The sequence below is a fragment of the Tachypleus tridentatus genome, chromosome 4 (genome assembly GCF_004210375.1).
Source record: "Tachypleus tridentatus isolate NWPU-2018 chromosome 4, ASM421037v1, whole genome shotgun sequence".
NCBI classification, from domain to species: domain Eukaryota; kingdom Metazoa; phylum Arthropoda; class Merostomata; order Xiphosura; family Limulidae; genus Tachypleus; species Tachypleus tridentatus.
Genome location: NC_134828.1, coordinates 37,027,087 through 37,046,154, shown reverse-complemented (window position 1 = coordinate 37,046,154; position 19,068 = coordinate 37,027,087). Strand labels below are relative to the sequence as shown.

Below are 19,068 nucleotides of genomic sequence, written 5' to 3'. Positions count from 1 at the left end.
ATAAAGAAATGTGTTCCAAATATTTCAACAACACTAGTTATTACCAGAGCGAATTATTATTAGCGGTTTACGTGTCGTTAATGTTGTCTACATTTTGTTATAAAAGTGTGTATATACACGAAATTCATTTATACTATTGTGTTCTATATAAAGTTCTTAAAAGAAAGTTGACACATAATTTTATTAACTAAACCTGAAGGTAGCATCTCGAGAGATGGTTTGTCTTTTAAAAACCTATTTCTACTCTAAAACTGGTTAGTATAGAATTGCTCTTTGTCTCTAATATCAATACTTATGACGTGTTCGAAACAGCAAGGAAGAGAAATATCACATTTTGGGGTAACTTTACTTTTCCAACTTCCTGGAATTTTTCCCTTTATCTTTAGGAACGGATAAAGAAATATTGAGAGGACCCGACGTCAGTAGATCGACTTGTTCGTGAAACTATCTGGCAACTGTTTTGTTTTCGAAACTGAAACCACCCATTTGGCTGTGATCGGTGGAAAGGAACATGGTGTGAAAAGTATTATCTTGGGCCTCGTAGTTCGTCAAATTGTCAATGACATCATGCCAAAGAATGAAACATGTGCCTTTCTCGGCGAGGACCAGTTTCAGTCTTCGTTTAGTTCGTGTTCTCGTTTCTCCTTTATCAAACAGCAGGTCAGGGATACCTGCCATTCTTCCTCTGGTTTATTCAACTACAGATTGGCCAGACACTGGCACACAAACACAAATGTTTTGTGGCTACGAAAAACCGTTTCGACTTGGGCTATGTCCTGTTCGGTCAATTCGCTGCATAAGTTATTTAATTCATCTTCTAAATCTTGTCGAAAATCCGTATCGTCGAAAGAACTACAACTGATAATTCTGTCTGTCTCCTCTACATTAATTCGGCCCAGAGTATCATATTTTTCTGTCAGTTTTTGTCCGGCTACCTTTTCTTTGGAAGATGGTTCGTGTGAAGCTTCTGAATAGATGATATTATCTGAATAGTTCGTATCTGGAATACAGAAAGTTCTATTTTCTGAACATGACTCCACAAAGTCATCTTTTCACAAGAACTATGTTGAATATTTGACACATGATCAGACATTTCCATGTTTATGCTATTATTTGAAATCGTTTTTTCATTTATAAATATTCAATGAATTAATTCTTTCTGTTGGTCCAAACTATGAAAGGTGGGAATTTCTTCTATAACAATAAAATATTTAACACAGAAACCTTGAAAGTCGTTAATATCTATATAATACTCCGTGTGGTAATTTTTTCATGAACTTGTAACATAACCCCCAAATAATACAAGATTGTTTTTTTTCTCCCTGTAAATAATAAAAAACGCAACAGTAAATAAATTTTATTTTTATTTTTACCAGATACACAAATTATTTATATTCATTCGCATGAACGAGGTTTATGTGAACCTGTATGAAGCAACACTCTAGTAAAGTTAATTTTAAACAGAAATTTATTTTGTACCAACAATCTGAACAATATTATAAAATTTATTTCATTTCTGAATTATTTCATGTTATATCTCTGAAATCATTATCGACATTAAAAACTACGGAATTTTAACACTAACTTTCCGAAAAATAGGCTTCTCTAATATCTGTAATAAAATGGAGTATTTACGATTGAAATTAATACAATGTTACAATACTTTACACAGATACCGAAACATATGTGAAATCTTTTTATGGCTAGTCCTGTTTTTAATAAATATTTATTGTCTGTGCTAACGAAAAACCCACTTGAAGTAAAAATGTATTATCAAGATGGCTGGTATGGGTATTGAAACTTTAAGTAAAGTAAAGTGAAGAACAACATTTCGACATTCTTATGTCATTTTCATGTCAACAAAGAGAAGTTGCAAAGATTTTAATGTTGTATTCTTTTTATTGTGAATAAATGTTCATAACAAATGACGTTTTTACATTATTTAAAGGTGGGGTAATATTACAGGTATCATTCTCGAAATGATAACTCATCTTCAAAGCTATAACTGTAATGAAAAGCCTGTTCTATAACTTACACTCAAGAGTTATAACTGTAAACAAAGGCTTATTCTAAAATATTCGAATAATTAGCTCTCCTAAGTGGTATCTAATAATCAGTGATACCGTGAAAAATATTCTGAAGTCATTGTATGTTTTTCTAGTAATGGCAAAAGATAAATATTATGAAGGCAAGAACCCTCTGTGATTCCCCCAGTAGCACAGTGGTATGTCGGCGGACTTATACCACAAGAAACCGGGTTTTGATACCCATGGTGGGCAGAACACAGATAGCCCTTTGTGAATTTTTGTGTTTAATAACAAACAACAATGGTAACCATTTGTAATAACCCAATATTTATTTTCGAATTGATGAACTGGAAATTCTAGGATAAGCAGGAAATACAGTATCAACCTAGTACGCTACGAATAACTTATTGCGTTATTGAACTGCTCCTAAAAATTAAAGGTTACTAAAATAAATAAGAAGGAATCTTTAATATCCACAACACTTGGAACACTTTTAAACACGGATATTCTACTAGTCTATTTATTAGCTATATTTTCTTTACAGGCAATACTAAGCATACAACCCGATTCAACTTTATTACTCAGCACGTTACCTACCAGCCTACCCTCAAACAGAAATTCTTTTAGGCACGATTAGAGTAAATCCATCTACTAGACTTTAGACGTTACCAAATACGTCAGTCGAAAGGGTTTGACCTTCTGAGTTCAAAACTGCAATTAAATCTCAAATACATCAAGAAATGACGGAGCTGGGAGTTAAACGTTTGGCTTAAAGAAAACAACAGCAACTCAGAACTGTTCTCCGAGCCGCTATGCCGCGGCTAAAAATAACAGTAAGAGTTAGTTAGTATTGACCCTACAATACTGATAAACAGTATGTTTTCAAGGCGATATCGGTACAAAGATATCAGAAAATAGAATTACGATTTTAAACAAAAGGGAAATAAATCTTAATTATCTGTATCCACATAATTATTCCTGTTATCGCTGATTAAATACGAAAAATAATTCACGTTAACTGCTGGTTTTGAAGAAAAGTCTGGAACGAAGATTCGAATCTTGCACGACAGCGATATTCGTGTGACACAGGTTTCAAACGTTCAATGAGTTTTTGTTGACGTTATTAGAGCCAAATCAACTTTAAGGTTAACACCTATCTTCTAGTTCACGTTCCATATAAGATAGAAACAACTTTTCCAATCCAAGTAAGTACTTCCAAATATTTGTTTAATATTCCTGTTCAGTTACTTACTTGTCGTTTCGCCAGCCCTTCTTTTTTTTACAGGTACAACTTAAATACCTTGATTATATGACACTGAAGGGTTATTCGAATTTACAGCTCCCAGACAAGTTCACAAAATTCTCTCGAAGATGTATATTACATTACGTGAATAGTTAGTTGCACGAGGTAAAGGCTTATATTAACATAGTCTTCAAGTTCTTACACTGTCCACAAGCATGGGGGGCTCTCGCTAACACAGAAGTAATCTTACAGGCTCATCAAGATAAAATCGGAGTTCGATAAGCGGTGGGCACAGTCAAATATAGTCCGTTATGTAGCTTTGCATTTAACAAGAGACAAGTGAGCACAACCGTTAGTCCAACTGATTTTATCATATTGAGCAATTATATATTTCTGCCTAAAACCAGCGAGTAAAATCAGTTACATTTCATGTTTATTATAGTGTCGTTAAAGAAACCGTTTGTACAACGATGAGCTGACGAGCAAACGAAATTCACCTACGGCATTCATATAACCGCTGTCGACCTGGAAATTTGAAGACCTACGGGATTGCTGAAGTATTTTGGATTTCTTTTAAAGTTTGATGGTGTAACAAGCTTTCTTTGGCTGTTTTTCCAGTTTCAGCCCTTATAGAAGCCATCTTTAAAACTTTACTGACAGGAGCTAAGTGTAAGATTTTTAACCCAAGATAACAAAAGTAGTACCTGAAAAGTACAGTTAACACATTTAAGACCTAATCGCTGCTTCAACTCATTTTGTACAACCTCACACATGCCATTCTTTAGAAACTGTACTGACAGGAGCTAGGTGTAAGAATTTTAACCAAGATAACAAAAGTAGTACCTGAAAAGTACAGTTAAGACATAATCGCTGCCTATATTTACTTTGTACAACCTCTCGACTGGCCTGAACGAGACCGAAACACTTAGAGAGACCAAAGTACGACAAAAATAAAACAAATAAAGAGAAATTCAACGAATGAAGACATGCTTGATTGATTTTAATCAATTAATTTTAAACAATTATGTTATAACGTTTTTTACAATTTGATTTACGTAATCAATGCCAGGATAAAAATATTTCTTCCAATCTCAAAAATCCTGACAACTGCTAACACGCCACTAATAACCTACAATGTACAATAAGACTTGTAACCATATAATAACAAAGTAATATTTGATTGGTGTTACATGTAAACAGCTATACTGGAGAAACTTGTTACTAAAGGAATTTGAACTTAAAACAAATTAAAAGTCTCATAAAAGTAAAACTATTATGAAATATATGTCGCCAAGAGACAACAGTCAAACTGGTCTAGTTTTGTCTCAGTAATTTAGGTAATAGAAATATTTCGTGCATACTTGTTCAAACAGCCGCTATTGAAAACTATCCAAACAATTTGACACGTAAAGACTGCTTTTATGAAAGTCTTTTAAAACCCGACAAGTTCAAGCGATTTATCTCCCATCAAGACTTCGCCCAAAAGCATAGGGGTCAGTGAAATCTCAGAGTCGAAAGGCAACGGGGTCTCAGCTCAGTGAGGGTCAAAGCGCATAATCAACTCCACAACCAGACGTGTGTAGGGAATGGCCACTGAAAGAAATAATTTAGTTTGTTTCGGATATTTACAAGGGCTATCTGGGTTAGTGGTCCCTAATTTTAAAGTGGCTACAACAGCGCTAACATCCATCCCTTGAGCCACTCTAATAATGTAATTTCAATGTCGCTCTTTTGACACACACCCAAAGTGCGAGGCGCGATTTTAAGGCAACATGCCGCGAGTTGTAAGACTTCCGATTCACAGTTCAGAACGCTGACCACTGTCCAGTCAGTCACGTGATAAATTTCTTTTGTTTTTTCACATACTACGCCTAAAGATTTAATTGCTTGCTTGTTTGGAATAAAACACAAAGCTACACAATGGGTATCGAAACCCGGTTTGTAGCGGTGCAAGTCCGCAGACATACTTGTGTGACACTGGGAGGGACGTGTAAAGAGAAAGAAAACTAAGACACTTTGCACGTTTTCAACAAAAGCTCGTTTCTCAAACACAACAAAAGTAACCAACTTAAGTAGAATGTATCCTTTATTGATTTGAATGCTGCAAGTGATAACGATTCTGATAGCACATATAAGGTAAAATTCGAACTTTAAAAACCTTCAGCAGCATACAAATAGCCCTTCACAAAACATCGCGTTTAACAACAAACAAATCACTCCATTCACTTTATAAAAAGATCCACAGTGGGACAGAGATAAGTGTATCGACTTTCAAAACGGTGGATACCCCCACTGAATATGCTCTACAATAAACATATAAATCATAATAAACAAACACTTCATAATATTCAAGATATAAAACACTCGTTAATAAGTGGCCTTAACGTTCAGCTTTAACTTTAGGTAGAAAAATAGAAAACTTCAACGAAATATTGGTTTTGTTTTCTTTTCGAATTTCGCGCACATTTACACGAGGGCTAACTGTACCTACGTCACTATTGTGATAATTTAAATCTCAGTGTAATCAATAAGATTTAATGCAAAATCATATTTGTCATCTTTAAAATTAACTTAAATTCTTTTGTTTATCTTCTCACGCCTTATTGACATAAGACTTCTCATTTATTTATAGCCTTGCTTAGTTCAATTACAGTAAAATAATAAAATATTTATTTTACCTAGAACTAGATTTTTTAATCAGTCTACAGATTGCGACACTCTAAAATTATCTGATAACCTCATAACAATGTAAGGGTCTGATTTTTACTAGTATAGAGTCTAATTTTAAGTTGTAGATAAATATAATTTGTGTTTATATTGTTCGATTCTTGAATGAATTTGTTTGATTTTTTTATGTATTAATTACGAAGCTTCACTGTGCTTGACGTTGCATGCATCCTGTTGGATTCTCGTTATTTAAAGGGTTAAAATTGTTCGATGAGGGACGGTAACGTTAAAGGCGATTCAGCTAATGACAGAATATTTGCGAGTTTTACTGAGACCCCTTTAACTACATCACTTATAAAACTAAAATTTTTGTTTAAAACTCAACAAAACTAAAATTAACATGCCTAAACAACAACAACAAAAAAGACAAATGTGCACGCGCTGTGGACTGACTGACATCTCCACCCCCATAGTTTCACCTCCACTGTTTATTGGTACCTTTCCTTCTGATAAACAGATTCTTCCTTCACAGGTTTCTTCAGATTAATCTTGTTCAGCATCACCGACGTGACTACTAGGAGCTGGAAAGTTGAACTTGAAGGCCATTCACACAGTGAAAACGGCTTAAAATATTATAGTTCTGTACAGAAGAAAAATACAGTTTTGTTCACACTAAATCTTGTTCTAAATCTCAATTTGGACCCAATATATTTTTAACATTTTACTAATTCCTGGACAATTAAGATTTAAGTCACCTAAAATTTGCATAGCTTTTCTTTTCCAGTTAAATATAGAATTATAAGAAAGTTAACTGTTTAACAAGTTTTACTGCTATTCATTTAATGTTACTATAAAACTTTGAGAAAAAACAGAATAGCATTCAGTATAAATCTTTACAAAGTTCTTGAATGGGAAAACTTGAAGTAGGCACTTCTTCACCTGCAGCAAGCAATATGTAGACAAAATTATAAACTACAATACCCATAGAGTAAGACAGTACAAACAATTCATGAGGTAAAAAAAACAGCAAAAAGCACAATACCAAATTATTAAAACAATATAAAAGTAATACAAAGAATAGCAAACAAAAACTTAATCACAGCCAACATTTAAAGAAAATATTAAGAAAGTGAGAGATACCAGTACAGTATTATAAGACCATGGAAACATTTCAAACAAAAATATAGTTGCATTCTCACTCTTTTGTAAGAAAATATTAAAACTCCCACAATCTTAGAGAACAGTATGATTTTGTAAAGTTCCTTATAACACACTATTTCTTACATCTAGAATATTGCAATAACCTGTTTTGTTTTTCGTACTCAAGTTCAAATTCACTCCTCCACAACAACCAACAGTTAAACACACTCACAGGAATCAACAGAGTTCTAAACATTAATATGGATAATACCCCATACAGTTTTTAACAAATGACTTGAAGGTCACCATTTATCAATCCTGCTCATTCTACATAAAAATATATGGCAAACCTATTTAGTAGAAATATACAATTCTGGTCAAAACAATGCTAAACAGTGAAACTAACTTGAACCTAATGTTAAGAGCTTATGTATGTGCTAAGATTTTAATGTTCATTATGCCTTAAATAAGATGATTTGTTTAGGTCACTTCAAGTTTAAAATATGTCACGTAAGACAATATTACTATAACTGTACATTTAGATGTGTCAAGTTATTGTTATAACATTGTTGTAAATATCTGCTGAGGTTGTACACAATGAAAATAAACAGATAACCATAATACAGTTAATTTTAAACTTTAACAACATACATGTCTGTCTTGGAATTTTATTTTTAAAGTTACGTCATCTGAATTATGTAATCACGTGCAAAATACTGTTTACAGTGGGGTACGTAGTCATTACACGTTATGAAAAGGTATATACATGGTTGTCATGTATACAGTTAATTTATAATAACTACATATTGTGTACACAGTCAAATTAAAACAATTCACTTTGCACTCATCCATATATATTTTAAAACTATGGAATATTATATACTGTTGGCTGCAAGTTGGTAAGCTACATAATAATCTAATCTGACTGAATGGACACTATCAACTATGCATATCATAAAAATGATAACATCTGAGCTAACTCAGTTATCAAATTTAATTTTCTTCACGACAAGGAAAATGGATAGAAAATATAGTACAACTATCTTGCTGTTCCTGATTCAAATTTAGAAAAAAGGTTAATAACTGAAATACGACTCTTAATATTAGTACTACATTACTAACGACAGATGTGCCGATACAAATTTATAATGATTCTTGGATGTTTTCCATTGTTCTATAAATCTGAGATTATTTCTCTTAGACACAAATTTATTCTTGCTTAATGTTGGTAATATAGCTTACCTTTCATTTATAAAAATACAACTAAACCAAGCATGTACAAGTTCCACATGCATTGCAATCATACAAACAGATCTTTTACTACAAACAACATTTGTACTTCAAAATATTCATGTTATTTGACTTTTCTGACTGATAAACTTAATACTGATTCACAGGAGTTTTGATAAGTTTAAATTAAAATCTGTTCTTTTATCAAGGAAACATCCAAATTTAGCATTATAAATTATAACTATACTTCACAAATTTTACGAAATAACATGCATAAAATTGAATCTAAAAACACTAAAATATGCCTGAAAATAATTAAATGTTATATGAAAACTTGAAATAGTTGATGGTGAAACACAGAATTGCATTACTAAGGAGGTTGTAACCTTTTTTTAAAGGTTGGAGGTATAATTTGTAGAAATCTGAGGGGTGGTTTCTATTGATTTACTTTCTGCTTTAAAGTGTTAATGGGAACTGTATTCCCACAAAAAAAATTATATTATAATGTCCCAAAGCTGAAAGAACAAGCATTTTTGGTTGGACAAGAATTCAAACCCACTACTCCAGACTGTGAGTTGAACTTGGAATATATAAGATCATAACACATAGTTTTGTGACTAAAAGATGAAGATTTCACAAAAATATCAGGATGAATCTGAATGACGTCAACTTTCTTCTTATTTTTGTCAACAAATATAATAATAAAAAAATGTTAATTGTGGTAAACAAAATAATAATTTGATATAAGCAAAAGTTTTGTTTCTTCCTAATTCATAACAACATTCTTACATCAATATGACTTTTAAATTTGACACTGGATCAGGCTGTACAATTACAGCCTTCACAATATGTGGACTTTGCTGCAAGTAATTATGAAAGGAAGAAGTATTTAACATATTCCAGAAACAAAACTATATTTGGTACAGTATTAATAATTATAAGCAACAACTTTTAATTGAACTTTACATACATGCTACCAAAGATATTTGTATGAGATACATTTGATTTTTTACAATCAGTTTTCAAAACTACAATAAACATGCCTCAGACTGATATTGTCATAAACATCAAAAACTTTATGTTCATCAGATATAAAAGCTGACTTCAGGCTATTTGTGTTGTTTACCTTTGGTGTTAACTTTTGTATCGAGTGTATTGACATTTATAATCTTTCAAAGGTACACTGGATGTTTACATTTAAATGACATGGGTATCAGCCAGGATTCTCTATAGTTTTGATAGAAGAGTACACTTTGGAGAGGTGGTGGTGGGCTTGAGATGGGCTAAAAAAATCCATTCACAAATGATTTATAGCAGCTTTAAGGAATTAAGAAAAACTGTCTTGTTTGAAACATCAGAATTTGGAGAAAAATACATCACACAAAAAACATTTCCAACTTCTATTAATAAATGGGACAGTTGGTGAATATCTTCTCAGTTAAAATGGTCCGTTGCTTGTATAACCAAGTATTTTATCTAATAAATAACGTATGATCTTTGCAACCTTTCACATCTGTTGGTGAAAAGTGACAAAGTTAATGAGAAATTCTATGAACGTATTGTTTATGGAAGTTTTGATAAGCCAGTCTCTTAATATTTTTGGAATTACAAGAACATTCTTTTGCATCAAAAAACTACTTGCCCTAAAGTTTTACTCCATGTGAATAACTAAAGCACAAACATTTAGCATGTTCAAGAAAGAAATTACAAATATATCTTAAAAGCAAATCTTGACTTCTCCAAAATAAATCTGACCATATTCATTCCCTCTCTTTAGTTGATTACAAGTATCCAGAGAAGAAGCTTCTACATCATACAACAATAAAGTTTCACATACACAAGGAAGTGTAAAGTACTATACAACTTTGTCATGAAACTATGGATATGACTCTTTGAATGTTAACCCATTCTTAGATATCCCTCTTTGTGTGACACTGAAGGGAGAGTCTGCAGGATATATTTCAACTAGTTATATGCTATGACTACTCAGTAACAACTCAGTGATTAGCTTTCACTATGCTCTAAGTGCCACATGTAATGTGTAGAAATTCACACACCTCTATGTGGTGCATTAATACAATAGTATTATGATGTTGAACAACCAAATTACTGCTATAATGAAATTATGTACCCTTCTTTATTGTTAACATGATTTTACTGATATTTACCAAAACTAAGTTTTGTGTGTCTGCAGCATTGTTGCCCTTGCAAAAGATGCCATGAGAAAGCTTTCATGTCCAAAGCACCCCACTCTTTCATGCGTGTTCCATAAACCATACAGTACATGAAGACGATGCTTTCACAAGGCATGTTAGAAGAGTTTAATAGCATATATAATATTTAAGTATTGCTTCTGGTGGCTTGAATGTTATTTATTATTTTATACTAGTAATTGTATTTGTTTCATTCTACACCTTCTTAACTGTATGACTATGTGTAGGGGTCGGAGGGTGTTATCACATTTGTAGATTTACATTCAAAATCTATTGAATGTACATTATTGAACCATTATTTTATGAATATATGTGAATTCATGTGGTAGCAGATTGTAAATTGTAATTCAAATGTAATAGTACACAATAATTAATTAATTTAAAAATAAATATTAAAACAATTTCCTAAATATCAATTTTTGTTGTCATGCACTATGCTAAATGCTTCTTTGGTTTAAATTATATTTCTGATATCCAAAGGCGAATTTTATACTTTTTAACAAATAGAAATTTAAATTACCAAATTTTGACAAACTTGAATATAAAATAAAAAAACCTCCTTTCTTATCTATTTTCTGAAATATTACTATATTTAGAAAATCAAAAAAGTTAATTCTGTCCATTTCTTTGGTTTTTGGAAATGACTGTTAACACATTCTTACTTTGTTCTATGAAATGTTTATAGCCAATTGAAAGCTCAGAATTTTTTCTATGTGGTATTTTAGGTTTTGAAAATTGTCTTCATAAGAAGATCCTTATTTTGTTGTTGTAGACTCACAAGGAAAGGTAAGATGAATGATGTTTGGAAAATATTTTTAGACATAAATACACTTTAATTAATAAGAATTATTAATTACACTAGACATCTGTGGTACTTAAATATAACCTTTGATGTTCTTTATATCAATGTGTGTATATAAAACAAGAACAATATTTTACATACTCCAGTTGTAAAATGTGACAAGGATCAACAAACTGTGGAAAGTGAGTACAAATTCATTAAGAAGGAAAGATCATTGTTGATCTATATTTCTTTACTTAAAGTTCCGTGCTCTATGAGAATTGATATTTCAAGATTTATTTGTAGACAGTAATAATAACATGTATATACATTATATATATACATAAAATGTACTGTATTACAACTGAAATGTGATTGTATTCTACAAAATACTGGTCCTCAACAAAGTTATTTCATCAATATCATATATATCATTATCAGCAGATTTTAGTTCATTTCTGTGTGCTTGTGCATCATGCTGATTCAAAGATTTATAAAAAGAATCCAGTTCATGATGAACATTGTAATTGTGTCTGTTGAGGTTCACACAAATAATGGTTTTTACTGTTTTATTTACTGATGAAGTCATGATCAGAAAATTATTTTTGTGACCCGTTTGGTCATACATAAGTAGTTTAATATTTCACTGCATGTAATAGGTATGCAGCAGCTATTCCAGATGTACGATAAATTTTTTAGAGTGTTTTTCAAAAATTGGTTTTCATTCATAGTTTTAACACTTCACAATTTTTAAACTTTTTGCTTATTTTATTTAGTACGTTACATTTTCTGTTGTAACATACTTTTTTAAATGCAGTTAAAGTGTCTATGTAAATGAGATCCAAGTCTTATATGAATACTAATCTTTTATTTTAGGCAAATGTTATACGCTGTATCTATTGTGCTGTAACACTTGTAGTTGCGTTTTTATTGTCATGTCATCCTGAAGTGAGATGGTTTTAAATCATTACAATAATTAGTACTTCCTTACTATGAAATGATCTGTTATAAAGTGCACTAGGTTCAGAGTTAGACTTAACAGTGTGGAATATGTAGTAAAGTTATGGATTTCATCTCTATCTACACATCTTGTTCAATTCTCTCTGAGCCTGTTGTAGTCCTAAGAAACCTGTAAGACAGTAGTTGGATGGAGACTTATTTTTAATGTTTGAGTAATGATTACTTTGGTGATTGCACAATGATATTAGCTTGGATTTCTTATTGTTCATGTTTGAAACAATTCTGTGCAAAACATTTATGGATTTGTATTTTGCAGCTACTTATAACTGTGCGATAGGCATTACTGTACTTGAATACCACACATTAAGGTCAATCTGAGGCTTAGTTTAATAAACTGAGTGCAAGGTCAGCTAGTGTGCTTTCTAAAGAGAATAAACTATGGTTACTTGAAAAGTTAATTTCAATGATTAGCCAAATGTCTCATCATCTGATTAGTGACGTGCATGAATGGATTAAGAAGATTCCCACTATCCCTATCTACTATCTAGCAAAGCCACAGCCAAGGGAACTGGCTTGGAGAAATCAGCACAACTAGTCAAAAGTTCACAGTTCCTCCTGCACAATTTCTCAGCCTTTGCAAAGTGTATTCACAAGTAAACTTGTGTTGTTGTTGTTATAATCTCATGAAGAAAGGGTGATGTTCAAAAGGTTTTTTCTTTTTAGAACAGATACAGTTTACTTTATAAAAATTATTAACTGCAATGGAATTTTGTAGTATGGATAAAATAACTTATGATTTTGTATTATTTAAAAATGGTTACATAAAAAAACATAACATTTTACATACTACTTTTGGAAGTTTGAAAGTTAGGTGGTGAAAATACATAATCTGATACCACATGTCTAATGAATGGCATAATATCATAACATTCATATCAATTTCTATGACTCAATGATGAAAGCTGGATAAGAAAAATTTAATTACCACAAAATTTTTCATTAAACATTTTCTTCAAAACACTAATTTCAAATCAGGTGGTTAAGGCACTCAACTTGTAACCCGTGGGTTGCGGGATTAAATCCTCGTCACAACAAACTCGCTGGCCCTTTCAACTGTGGGGGTGTTAAATGTGATGGTCAATCCCACCATTCACTGGTAAAAGAGAAGCTCAAGAGTTGGTGGTGGGTGGTGATGACTAACTGCCTTCCCTCTAGTCTTACATTGCTAAATTAGGGAAGTCCAGCACAAATAGCCCTCATAAAGCTTTGCTGGAAATTCAAAACAAACGTGTTTGGTTTTAAACTGTAAATTATAATTCAAATTTTAGTGTTATACATTAGTTGAGTTTTTAACTTAAACGTAAATACTGAAAAACAATTTCTAAATGTCAGTTTTTATGCATTATATGATATGCTCAAATAAGAGTTTGTAATATTCAAATACCAAGTCTATAGTTTCTTAAGAATTAGGAACTCAAATTACTAATATTGAGAAGTTATAATATGGAAAATTGAATCTCCCATCTTTTCTGCTTACTGCATTAACTGAATTAATCTCAGTGCCCCTACCTACCTCTTGCCATTTTTGGAAGTACTTCTTTAGGTACACTTTCTTCTGAATATGACTCAGAGCTAAGTTACCGAATTTTATAAATTATAGTGCAATTCTAAGGTACTGATATTGTAATTTATGAATTTTTGTTATTTTGAAATGTACACATGCTAAATCTAAATGATTGTTGTTTTATTTCACATCCTACTGTAAAATTTTATGAGACTTGATATTCAGTACTGAGTCAAGCCTCAAATGAATAAAAAAGTTCAAAATAGAAAATATTATTGTTTACTCTACTTCTTTATTTACTGTTCTGTATTTTAAGATAACTTAAATTTAAGAACTTTTTATAACTTATAACTTAGTTGTGACGATTTTACAAAATACTAGTTCACACAAATACAGGTCACTTTGTAAAGATGAGTTTTAGGTTCTTGGATAAAGTAACACGTGCACGTGTACTGCATCACAGCATCTGATGTAATGTCAGCCAAAAAGGGCTGTAGGGTTAATTTAATAAAAAGTATAAACATATGTATAAAATAATATTATGATATTTTAAGATATTCAAACAAAACCTCTGTGTTTTTATATTATAATGTTTAGTCATTCTACAAAGAAAATAGTGTAATTCATTTGTAGGGTTAATTCAAAATTTAAAATGAATCTTCCATTGATCTTCAAATAAGCACAGTTACCTTATGAATATTGATATACTGTTTGTCATCTGAACAGAACTAACAAGTGGAAGAAATTCCTCTGAGCTGAAAACCGAGTGACAGTAAGCAACAAGAAGATAATCTTTGTTACCTTATTTTCAGTGTTTATTTAACTAAACAGAATTTTATGCATTAGTATATATTTCATAATGTCTACATGATACATTATAAATTACACGTGACATGCATCATTCTCTTGGCTTCAGTATATTCAAGGACCATGTTTAACTCTGTTAAATTTGATAACTTTAGTCAACTTTAAATGAGCTATTACAATAAAAAGTATTTAATTAAATACCTTATTTAATACTGGAAACATAAAATAATAAAATCAATAGTATATTTTTTTAATTTGGTGAACTTAATGACATATTTGCTTACTTGAATAAGGACAAAGACACATGTTTACACAAAATCAACTTAACTCCTTTTATTATGCACACACTTTTTTTTTTGGTATTTGAGGACACTGAGTAGGATAAAAACTATATCTTTCCCAAAACATAAGCTTGATGTATAATATTTTTCAAAATTGTTTGCTAAGTTCAACAGTTTTAATAAACTAAAGAAATATAAGCAAAAATATAAAGGACTCTTTCCAAAATGATTGCAAAGTTATTTAATAAAATAAGCTTACACAATAATTTTCATCCAAATAGCCTCTATCTAAATGCGAGACACTACAGTAAACTATGACTAAAGATTTACTATTACTGCATGGTTGAGTAATTACCATAACATTGCTCATCAGACTGCTATAATTTTATATTTCACAACTTTGATATGATGATCTCTTTATCACATCAATAAAGTTACACAAAACATTTAAAACTTGTGAAGAATATCCAAGTTTTAACTAAAGAAAATACTTCATAACATTAATCATTAAGTTTACCATAGATAGTTACAAAAATGACTGGTCCACTGCCCATAACTTTTATTTATAAAGATATGTTCCAGCAAATATTTAAAAGAAAAAAAATAAAGTTGAATCAAAATAAAATGTCTTGTTTCACATGGAAAGTTAATGTTAGTATTAGCATGATAAAGAGTAATATTATAATCTGGAATCATACCACTGATGAATGCAAGAAACTAAAAATAAATTTGTCAAGTGTAAAGCAAGTTCTAAAACACAGATCAATAGTTTTTTTATGTTTAACTTTCATTTTCAGTATTGCTACAGAATTTAGTAAGTTTTACAGACTGATTGATATATAGGCCACCTAATTTATGTATAAATCTTCAAACACAAGTTTTATTGTGTGAGAAGACTGCAACACTAAAATCATTCAGTGTAAAGGCCTTTACTGTTTTCCATGATTAATTTTTAATGGAAGATTAACCAACTATTAAAAGAAAAAACCTGCAAATGAACAGACAAAAATATTATTATTGAAATTTCACTTGTTACTAAAAAGCAAAATTATCAGTTTGTAGACACAAGGATGTTAATTCAGTTTGTTTGTAAGAAAAAAAGTTATCTCAGCTGAAATATAGATAGAAACAAATTTCTTCCAGCAATGTGTTTAAACTGATCACTTTCTTGGCAAAAGAAACAGACACTTCATAATTATGTTACTGAAGACCCAATCCAGGAACTTCAAACTACTTTTTTCTTGCAAATTACAACTAGTTATATTGTGATTTCACTTTCCTTTCACTTCTGTGAAAGAGATTCTCATTTAACCTTTAGATGTGTAGACATAACAAAGAAATAAAAATCTAGACCAGCACTTCCTGAAGTCTTGTTGTCCACATCTCCCCTTTGATAAATGTGGTTTCTTCCACACACACCCTTTATCAAATGAAGAGATACAATACACACAGATTAAAATGTTATATGTGTTGTTGCAATTACTTATAACCTCATTAATAAAAAAATACATTAAAATGCTTAATTTTGCATTATTACACAATCAACTGCACCCTAACTGCTATTGTTCCCTCCACCTACACTTTTGGAAATGTTTATCAAAACCATATTAATTGTTCCCCTGTAAATCTTATATACCCTAACTACTTCATTCACAATATAGAGAATACAAATAAGTAAGCAATACACTGGCCCAGTGGTTGCAGCTGTAAGTCACTTCAGCTTCTTGTAGCCTTTGTATGCAAATTCTTATGGCAGAACAAGAAAACTTTTATTGGTACACATGACAGCAAATAATGTAATGGAGACACAGAACAAATGATTCTTTCTATTTCTTCTGCTACTGCTTTGGTGTGTGAAGTGTATATGTTTTCTTAAAGCAAAGCCACACTGGGCTATCTGCTGTACCTATTGAGGAAACAAACCCCTCATTTTAGTGTTGTAAAGACGAAGTCTTACTGCTGTTCAAGCTAGGGGCACTGTCTTAGTTAATAGATGCTTTACCATCAAAATTAATGAACATGCCTCTGAAACATCACGTGATGTGTTTTTCCCAGAAAGGTCGAGAACTTTACATTTTTTGTCATTTTAATGTCCCATATGTAAATTTTATACATAAAACAGATTATGAAAAACACTAATATCTTTTAATATTACCTTAACTGAAGCATGTGAATAATAGATACATAGTAAACTTATATCTCTCTAGAGTGATCACTCTTAATCAGATACGTACTTGTACGATGGTCGACTCCTGTCATACGAGCTTGAAACCTCCTGCGTGTTGACTATTTCTCACAGAACACGGTAAACCTACATAACAAAGAACATAGTTCAGTTCAGCCAGACAGATCATTTCTCGTCAGAACGGATAAGTTGATGTTCACGTTTTATGGACTGACGACCAGAATAACAAACGTGTTGTAATTGTAAGACACGTACTGTTGACTATCACATAACATTTAGGAGATCCTGTCGATTACAATTCACTTCCAGGCTACGTTAACGACGTCTGGCTTAGTTTATCACAGTAATGAGATATGTACACCAACACAGAGTTAATCAACTAAAAAGTTTATCGATATTCAGGAACTTATATTCCTTAAAGTGATCTTTATTCAATTCGATCGTTCTAACTGGTATTCACATACAACCCAATTAACAAATGGATATTACACTTCCCTCTCCCACTACCGTCATGCTTGTTTTAAAATTTCTCTTCCTTGACTTAAGCGCCACGTAGTGACTGACCGATTTATGGTTTTGGTTTCTCTTGTTTGACATAAAAGGGTGAATTTGCTTACCAAAAAATCACATCCAACTGTGCAAAGTATCAACTAAATCGTTCTTGAAATTCGTTTTTATTAATTTTTCTTCAGTTAATCAATGTAGAAATACTGCATTTGAGACTACAAGTGACATTTATTGCATCATAAATGCAAAAATAATAGTTTAGCATGACATCTAGCAACAATCGAAGCTCCAATAACAATTTTATACAGAAAACGTACATAACAGATCACATTGTTCTTGTATTAATACCTCCAAAAATGATAAAATTTGAAAATTTTACTTTATGTGCTGAGTGTTTTCATCAGTAAAGATGTTTTCTGACTGATTTTATACAAAAACATGTAATTTAAATCAGTAATATCGCTCAATTTCATTTCCTTTTTTTCAAAAACAAACAAACCTACTGAAACATAGTTAGGTAAAATAACATTTTATACAGCTGACACTCCAAAGAAATTGACTAAAACTTTTCTAATGGCCAGCTGTACATATGTGCAACTCTATAGCTACCATCCTAATGTGGCCTGGCATGGGCTAGCGCGTTAAGGCGTGCGCTTCGTAATCTGAGGGTCGCGGGTTCGCGCCCGAGTCGCGCCAAAACATGCTTGCCCTCTCAGCCGTGGGGGCGTTATAATGTTACGGTCAGTCCCACTATTCGTTGGTAAAAGAGTAGCCCAAGAGTTGGCGGTGGGTGGTGAAGACTAGCTGCCTTCCCTCTAGTCTTACATTGCTAAATTAGGGACGGCTAGCACAGATAGCCCTCGAGTTGCTTTGTGCGAAATTCCAAAAGAAACAAACCATCCTAATGCCAACTATCTCTCCACTTCCACTGAAAACAAAGCTTGAAAGACTAGATCTCGATCTAAATATAGAAGTAAACACTCACATTAATCTTCAGTAAGAATAATCTATAAATTGAGCCAGATATGAAATCCACAGTTATTACACCATATATACAGTGATAGACATATGAGAGACTAAACCTCACAAGATATCAATGGTTATGAAAGAAAATAGTACCATTATTCTCAGCTTTCAATCAGTTTCAAAACGTTCAAGTTTCTACATTTTAAACTGCATAATAAACTTATTTCAAAGATGGCTGACATGTTAATAAATACAATATAAACCTAAATATATTTTTCCGAATGAAATCAGACTGGAGGCCAAGTGTTCAACATAAGGAATTAGAAAATGGTCCTTAGAAGACTGACAGAACAGTTCAGAAAAACTATTCCATGAATAAAGAAAAATAACATTTTCATTTTCTAAATTTCTTATGCCACATTACATGAAAATATGTATTTTTTATGAGAAAAATGAGAATTTTGTTAAAGAAACAATAACTTAGTTACAACTGTTTT

The 19,068-nt window shown here is 31.6% G+C and overlaps 1 protein-coding gene and 1 long non-coding RNA gene across 6 annotated transcripts; one reads left to right on the top strand and one right to left on the bottom strand.

The window, feature by feature from the left end:
• Positions 1 to 356: 356 nt before the first annotated feature.
• On the bottom strand, positions 357 to 17,622 carry LOC143248851 (uncharacterized). 5 transcript variants are annotated; one of them, XM_076497695.1, is made up of 4 exons: positions 17,148 to 17,285; positions 9,434 to 9,590; positions 6,441 to 6,577; positions 357 to 1,001 (listed from the first exon to the last, which is right to left on the bottom strand). In XM_076497695.1, exons 3-4 carry the CDS (start codon positions 6,495 to 6,497, stop codon positions 699 to 701), a joined length of 360 nt encoding a protein of 119 aa, XP_076353810.1. In that variant the 5' UTR covers positions 6,498 to 6,577; positions 9,434 to 9,590; positions 17,148 to 17,285; the 3' UTR covers positions 357 to 698. The 5 variants fall into 5 exon arrangements, 4 of the variants coding, with proteins under 4 accessions (XP_076353810.1, XP_076353811.1, XP_076353809.1 ...); XM_076497696.1 differs by lacking the exon at positions 17,148 to 17,285 and adding an exon at positions 13,247 to 13,385; XM_076497694.1 differs by lacking the exon at positions 9,434 to 9,590 and having other exon boundaries at positions 17,148 to 17,286.
• Positions 5,768 to 17,648, top strand: LOC143248852 (uncharacterized). Its single transcript, XR_013027221.1, has 3 exons — positions 5,768 to 6,018; positions 11,246 to 11,306; positions 12,757 to 17,648. It is a non-coding gene; the product is annotated as an uncharacterized LOC143248852 (long non-coding RNA).
• The last annotated feature ends 1,420 nt before the right edge of the window (positions 17,649 to 19,068 follow it).